At 36.3% G+C, this 7,809-nt stretch overlaps 1 protein-coding gene across 3 annotated transcripts; it reads left to right on the top strand.

Annotated features, from left to right (window-relative positions):
* The first annotated feature begins 219 nt into the window (after positions 1 to 219).
* Positions 220 to 6,599, top strand: pkz (protein kinase containing Z-DNA binding domains). 3 transcript variants are annotated; one of them, XM_051915788.1, is made up of 11 exons: positions 220 to 800; positions 919 to 945; positions 1,064 to 1,183; positions 1,862 to 1,984; positions 2,060 to 2,203; positions 2,339 to 2,386; positions 3,604 to 3,784; positions 3,871 to 4,011; positions 4,117 to 4,218; positions 4,325 to 4,387; positions 5,918 to 6,599. In XM_051915788.1, exons 1-11 carry the CDS (start codon positions 337 to 339, stop codon positions 6,041 to 6,043), a joined length of 1,539 nt encoding a protein of 512 aa, XP_051771748.1. In that variant the 5' UTR covers positions 220 to 336; the 3' UTR covers positions 6,044 to 6,599. The 3 variants fall into 3 exon arrangements, with proteins under 3 accessions (XP_051771748.1, XP_051771749.1, XP_051771747.1); XM_051915787.1 differs by having other exon boundaries at positions 221 to 800; positions 3,601 to 3,784; XM_051915789.1 differs by lacking the exon at positions 2,339 to 2,386 and having other exon boundaries at positions 3,601 to 3,784.
* The last annotated feature ends 1,210 nt before the right edge of the window (positions 6,600 to 7,809 follow it).

Genomic DNA, 7,809 nt, shown 5'->3' on the forward strand with positions numbered 1-7,809 from the left:
ATCACCAATAAACGCTTTACTTACCTAATAAACATTATTTTGTTGGCTATGCTACAATGTAATTTTCAGTATTCTGAATAGTGTTGTGTATATGTTAACTTCGGTATTGAAGAATAAAAATAAAAATGTACGATGTGGACTCGAAACTTAAGGACGGGCGTGTTATAACGTGTAAAGAACTGCTGAGGGAAGCGAGAAGGAATCGAAACCGAAACTTCTAGAAGGCTGGTTTAAATTCCCACACGGAACTATTGAGAGTTTTGGTGTCTAGACCGACCAGAGAAGCTGCAGTACAAGAATCTGAACTGTATTAAAAACATTTTGGACAGAAACAAAATGTCTGCCGAAACTCAAATGGAGAGGAAGATCATTGATTTCTTGAGACAAAATGGGAAAAGCATAGCTTTGACAATTGCTAAAGAAATCGGACTTGACAAATCCACCGTGAACAGACATTTGTACAACCTACAGAGATCAAACCAGGTGTTTAACTCTAACGAAAAGCCTCCTGTTTGGGATCTAATGGAGAAGACGAATGGGATCAAACAAACAGTCAAAACACCAGAGCAAAAGTCTCTGACGACGACAGCAGAAACATGTGAAGAGAAACACGTAAGGGATCTGCTGAAATCAGGAGGTTTAAAAGCCTGTCAGATCGCTAAAGACTTGGGACAACCAAGAAAAACCGTAAACAAACAGCTGTACAGTATGATGCAGACGGGTAAAGTAAAGAAATGTGAAATAAGTAGCTTGTGGCTTCTGGAAGGCGAGGAGAGCAATGAAAGTCACTCCCAAGAGAGGTTTGTGTCGTTTAAAGCACTTACAGCTGTGATTTATAAGGCTTTTTATGTGCCAATGTTTTTGGATAATATTTTAAAAATGACTTGTTTTTGATTAGTTCCTGTTTTTATTTTCCAGTGATCATAGACTGGGGTCAGTCGCAGGGTAAGACACCAAAGTAACATGTTTAACTTCTAAAATTCAGATATAACAGAGACATTTTTTATAGGATAATGCATAATGATTTGCTGCTGCTACATGTCAATGTCTGTGTCTTCTATAGGTTGTCTCAAAGTTTTGATGTGATCACAAAGCTTGGTGAAGGAGGATTTGGCTGTGTTTTTAAAGTAAAGCATAAATTTGATGGCAAGATCTACGCTGTAAAGAAAGTCGTCTTAACTGGGTAAGATTATACAAGTCATATCTAATTTTAGAAAGAACAGTTGTCATGATTGTATGGTACAAAAAAAAAAAAAAATCACAGAATGTACATTCATTCATTCGTTCATGCATTTTATTTATTCATGCATTTATTTATTCATTCATACATTCGTTTATTCACACGTTTATTTATTCATACATTTATTCATTTACCATGCATTTATTTATTTATTTATTCATGCATTTATTTATTATGCATAAATTTATTCATACATTTATTTGTTCATGCATTTGTTTATTTATTTATTCATTGTGAGTTTATTTATTCATGGATTTATTTATTTATTTATTCATGCAATAATTCATACATTCATTTATTCATGCATTTATTTATTTATTTATACATTTATTCACACATTTATTCATGCATTCATTCATTTACCATGCATTTATTTATTTATTCATGCATTTATTTATTATGCATTAATTTATTCATGCATTTATTTATTTATTCATGCATTCATTAATTTACCATGTGTTTATTTATTCATACATTTATTTATTCATGCATTAATTTATCATGCATTTATTTATTCATTTATTCATTCATTCATTTATTAATGCATGCATGCATGCATTCATTCATGTATCATGCATTTATTTATTTTATTTTATTAATTCATTCATTCATATAAAACAGGGAAGCTGATTCCGAGGTGAAGGCATTGGCCAGACTAGACCATCCAAACATAGTGCGCTACATTACATGTTGGCCGGATTCTGAGAGCTGCACATCAAACCAAGACAGAAACCAAGTGTCCAAGTAAGCAAGTCTCCATCACTTTTGATAAAACACTGAGTGCTTCTCAATAATGACGTTTATTTGTTTTATGTTTAGCACATCAGGTTCTTCATCATGTGGAGTGACCTTTGATAGAGCTGGCTGTGAAGAGAGGAATGATGAAGACGATGAAGACGATGATGATGACGATGATGTCAGTGATGTCACATCAAGAATGGAAAGTCTGGGTTCGACAGCAGAGTATGTCCAGCATTTTTCTTATAAGATACTTGTTTATTTTGCTTCTATATAGTGTGAAATTTAAAACCGTCCTTTTAGGGTACACTATTAGTAGTGTTAGCTCAACTGGTGACGGGTTTGATTGTCTGTTTTCAGATTAGCATCTGCTGCTGGGCCCTCCGGAAACCTGGACCCATTAAATCAGTGAGTTTATTTGTTTACGATAATTTATGACACAACAACTGCAAGAAATAGTACAAGTTTATTTTTAGAAAGATCCCTGATCATTTTATTTAGTGTTTAATTTCATGATCATGAATGCAGTTACGCAAAATCTCTATAATTTTAGCAGCATAAATTTAAGATGGATTAAAGTTACAATATGTAAGATTTTTGTGGTAAAATATCCAAAAACCACTAGGCCAGTGTTATATATTTTGTTCACTTGAGTACTTACAATATCCCAAATGTTTCCAACTATTTGTAAATCGTGAGAAAATCGCGATTTTAACCAAGGATACGGGACGTGTGAGGAGTCGCCTGTCAATGGCGTCATACCCGCGTTACCCTCGGTTTCCAGTTTTATTTTGTAGAAATAGTCCCGATTCTTTTCCACTGGCAGTGAGGTGAAGACGACATTTCCCAAGATTCCGCGCTCAAACTTGCCGTCATCAAGCTACGCCTTTGTTTTGAATAGGTGACCTCTAGCGGCGAAAAAATTACATATTGTAGCTTTAACAGTGCTGGGCAAATTACTGACAAATTGTAGTCCAATACTGATTACTTTTAGATTACTAACTCAAAACACATTCTTGAATAGAAATATAGGTCACACTTTAGATTAGGGTTCAATTCTCACTATTAACTAACTATTAACTATGACTTTTGCCTCAGTAAACTCCTATTTACTGCTTATTAATAGTTAGTAAGGTAGTTGTTAAGTTTAGGTATTGGATTAAGGGATGTAGAATATGGTCTTGCAGAATAAGGCATTAATATGTGCTTCATAAGTACTAATAAACAGCCAATAACATTGCATGCTAAAGAGCAAATACTTAATAGTGAGAACTGGAGCTTAAACTAAAGCGTTACAGAAATATTTTGTACAATATTTGTATATGAAAGTACAAAGAGAAAGATAATCATGTAATACTGGGTTGTAACATATAATCAGTTACTACCACAACTAAAATATAACGTTTCTCAAAGCTGTGGTTGGTTTGGTTACAATACTTATTTCATTTTAAGGGCCAGATGAAAGAACCATTGATTAACAATATAAGCAAACTTCTAAAGAAAAATAAAATGATTATTCGAAATGTATTATATGAAAAAATAAAGTATGATACGAAGACAATACAAAGTAATGTTAAATATTCATCCAAGGGTCATGCCTGTTCTTTCTCTGTCTGTTTCAGCAGCAGGATGTATTTGTTTATTCAGATGGAGTTCTGTGAGGGAGGAACACTGACCACGTGGATACGGGCGAGAAATCGTATGAACAAACAGAGAATCGCGGTGGAAATCCATAAAATATTTTATGAAATTGTCAGTGGAGTGGAATACATCCATTCAAACAGTCTCATCCACAGAGACTTGAAGGTATTTGTTTTTAGTTGCTATTGTGTTTTAACATATAAACAAATAAGCATTTTCCCCATATTTAGCCATCTGTACTTTTCTTTTAGCCTGATAACATATTGTTTGGCATGGATGGCAAAGTGAAGATCGGAGACTTTGGGCTGGTGGCGGCACAGACCAATCACAGCGGTGGTCCTATAGAGAGGACAAAGAGAAGAGGAACACTGCAATATATGAGTCCTGAACAGGTGACACATTTTAATTATTACTTTTTAATTTTAGCTTATTCATAAAGATTTGAGCTGGATGAGTACCCTTTATACTAATAAAATTAATATCATTGTTTACCTTAGGAAAATAAGAGGAATTATGATGAAAAAACAGACATTTTCCCTCTTGGACTCATATGGTTTGAGATGCTTTGGAAATTGTCCACCGGTATGGAGAGAGCAGAGGTCAGTATTTTAATGACAGTCATCAATATTGAATGTATTCACTGTCTTCAGTGATATTTGCAGATGTTTTTTAATTTATTTATTTAATTATTTTTTGACATTGCAGCTGTTGAAAGATCTGAGAAATCAAAGGTTTCCGGAAGGTTTTTGTGACAGTTATCCAACTGAAGTAAGAAACTTGATTTCACCCAGGGTGCAAATACACAATGGCCTTCAGTGGGGTAAAAGAGTCCCCCCCCAAAAAGGGGGAAGGGGTGCTCACACACACGCACACACGTGTGTAGATATATATATATATATATATATATATATATATATCTACACCGATCAGGCATAACATTATGAGCACTGACAGTTGAAGTGAAGAACACTGAATATCTCTTCATCACCGCACCTGCTAGTGGGTGGGATATATTAGGCAGCAGGTGAACATTTTGTCCTCAAAGTTCCCGGTCTGCAGTGGTCAGTATCTATCAAAAGTGGTCCAAGGAAGGAACAGTGGTGAACCGGAGACAGGGTCATGGGCGGCCAAGCTCATTGATGCACGTGGGGAGCGAAGGCTGGCCCGTGTGGTCTGATCCAGCAGACGAGCTACTGTAGCTCAAATTGCTCAAGAAGTTAATGCTGGTTCTGATAGAAAGGTGTCAGAATACACAGTGCATCAGTTTGTTGCGTATGGAGCTGCATAGACGCAGACCAGTCAGGGTGCCCATGCTGACCCCTGTCCACCGCCGAAAGAGCCAACAGTGGACACGTGAGCATCAGAACTGGACCACGGAGCAATGGAAGAAGGTGGCCTGGTCTGATGAATCACGCTTTCTTTTACATCACGTGGATGGCTGGGTGTGTGTGCGTCGCTTACCTGGGGAACACATGGCACCAGGATGCACTATGGGAAGAAGGCAAGCCGGCGGAGGCAGTGTGATGCTTTGGGCAATGTTCTGCTGGGAAACCTTGGGATCCATGTGGATGTTACTTTGACACGTATCACCTACCTAAGCATTGTTGCAGACCATGTACACCCTTTCATGGAAACGGTATTCCCTGGTGGCTGTGGCCTCTTTCAGCAGGATAATGCTCCTGCCACAAAGTAAAATGGTTCAGGAATGGTTTGAGGAGCACAACATCGAGTTTGAGGTGTTGACTTGGCCTCCAAATTCCCCAGATCTCAATCCAATCGAGCATCTGTGGGATGTGCTGAACAAACAAGTCTGATCCATGGAGGCTCCACCACGCAACTTACAGGACTTAAAGGATCTGCTGCTAACATCTTGGTGTCAGATACCACAGCACACCTTCAGAGGTCTAGTGGAGTCCATGACTCGAAGGGTCAGGGCTGTTTTGGCAGCAAAAGTGGGACCGACCCAATATTAGGAAGGTGGTCGTAATGTTATGCCTGATCGGTGTATATACTTATACCATGGTCTGTTTGAATATACTCGATTCTGATTGGCTGGAAGGTGTGCAATAAAACCGTTTAATGCACAGGTAGTTCCAAGTCAGTTTAATCACTGTTCTATATTAATGCGCTGAATTTCATTGAAGCACACACACACACACACGCACACAATACGTCACAAACATTAGGAGCACAGAAACATAACCCCCAACCCACCGTAATTCGTACTTTGATTTTATGTTCAAATAAATATTGATTGGACTGAGTTTAGCCTATAATTTTGTTGTGCTTCTTTTTCAGAATAAATTCATCGAGAAGATGCTGTCCTTTGCACCGGAGGACAGGCCACCTGCAAAAGACATCAAAGAAAAACTTGAGAAGTTTTTCTCTCTGGATGAGGATCTGTTAAGCCAGAAAACGATTTGAGATTTTTGTATTTAAACTGCCACAGTAGTTTGGCAGAGTCGACTCAAAATAATGTTCTACCGCAGAGTACTTCTGACAGGTGTTCTGATGATTTTATCGATTTATTCATGATTTAATGAACTGTTTAATGATCTCTCATTAAGGTGAAAATATAAAATCATAAAATGTTGAGAATAACTGTCAGCTTTTCTAGGATTTCTTCTAATATATTTTTTAAAATGTCAAAAGTTGCATTTCAGTCTCATTTTGTTTTCATCTTAAAAATACATTTTAATGATGTTGTGTGGCTACTTTTTACAAAACCAACCATGAACGTAATTTCACAACATTACTGTAATGTTGGCTGCAAAATTAAGTTGTATTTATAATTGCAACTAAAGTATAATGTTTGTCAAAGTTACAATTGGTTCGGTTACAGTGTAACCAGACTGCAACCAAAATACAACACTGTGTAATGTGAAGAAATGTTGTGCTGGCTGGGAACATTGCTGCTCCTGTTGATTTTTGACAAATGTACTATGTATGTGGAATAAAACAGACAGAAAGAAAACTAAAATGTTACTATTATACTCATGTTTTAATACTTACAATACTTTTATAATTGGATAAAATATTAAACTCACATTTTGTTGTTATAAATAATATTAGTTTTTTATTACAATATTACAATATAAAAAAATAAACCCTCAAATCAATTTTCATGTATGTTCTGATATCGTGGCAAATAATTTGTGTCACCCACTTCCGGTGTGACAGAGTATGATTGCAGTGCTCATCTATTTCCACTAGCTGTCGCTGTTACTGCGCTGATTTTCCACACGTGCGTTTCTGTTCTACACTAAGAACAGAAGTCTGTAAGTTTGTTATTTTTCGATAAATATACACGAGATTAATGTTGTCGTTCATGTCGAAACTGCAAGATATCAACTCGGAGGCAACCATTATACGGCCCAGATAGATTTATGTCGACTTCGCTGTTGATGTTGACTTTAATGTCAAAATTTTTAGTTCTGATTTTCATATAAATTTGTTAACCGTCATATTCTATACGGTTAAGAAATTATCAATAGTACAATTATTATAAATATCAAATAGAAATATTTTGACAGTAGCTTAGTCATTTTATGTGTTTTTAGAATAGCTGTTTTGGATTTTTGTGAAGAAATAGTAGGTTTTTTGTTTAACATTACTCGAAGAGATCTTCATGTTTTGTTCAATAATAAAGCAGTAAGCCCCGTGAAGCCGTGATTTACGGGTAATTTAGAACAGCTACAGTGCGTTGTAATGCACGACGCGCGGGAAAGTGCCTAAAACCCCAATTAGCTAAATCACGGCTTCAACTGCTTTTATAAAGTGGTTATTCCACATACCTGGCAAATTTTTATAAAATAAACACAGACACAAAAAGGTAATGCTATTAAATAAAAAATATTATTCTTCTGCCAAAAAATGTAGTTCTTCAGAAGCGGAATGACGCTGTGGCGCAGTAATACTGATGTAATGCGGTCACAGGCGAATGTTTGTAGAGTAATGCTGCCTTCACGTGCTATCAGAAATTTGATAATTCCCATTTCTGAAGTTGTGATTACGAGCTCATCACAAATGGGAGGGCGTTCATGTGCAATTTTTACCTAGGAAACTAGTACGATAATTCCGAGAGCAGTATTTACAACAGCTTCGAATGCAGCTCAACCAATCATAAGGCCAGGAACTAGCCATTTTATAACATAAAAATTTCACATACACACTGGCATACCTCAAGCATG

This window comes from Ctenopharyngodon idella, chromosome 13 (genome assembly GCF_019924925.1).
Source record: "Ctenopharyngodon idella isolate HZGC_01 chromosome 13, HZGC01, whole genome shotgun sequence".
NCBI lineage: Eukaryota > Metazoa > Chordata > Actinopteri > Cypriniformes > Xenocyprididae > Ctenopharyngodon > Ctenopharyngodon idella.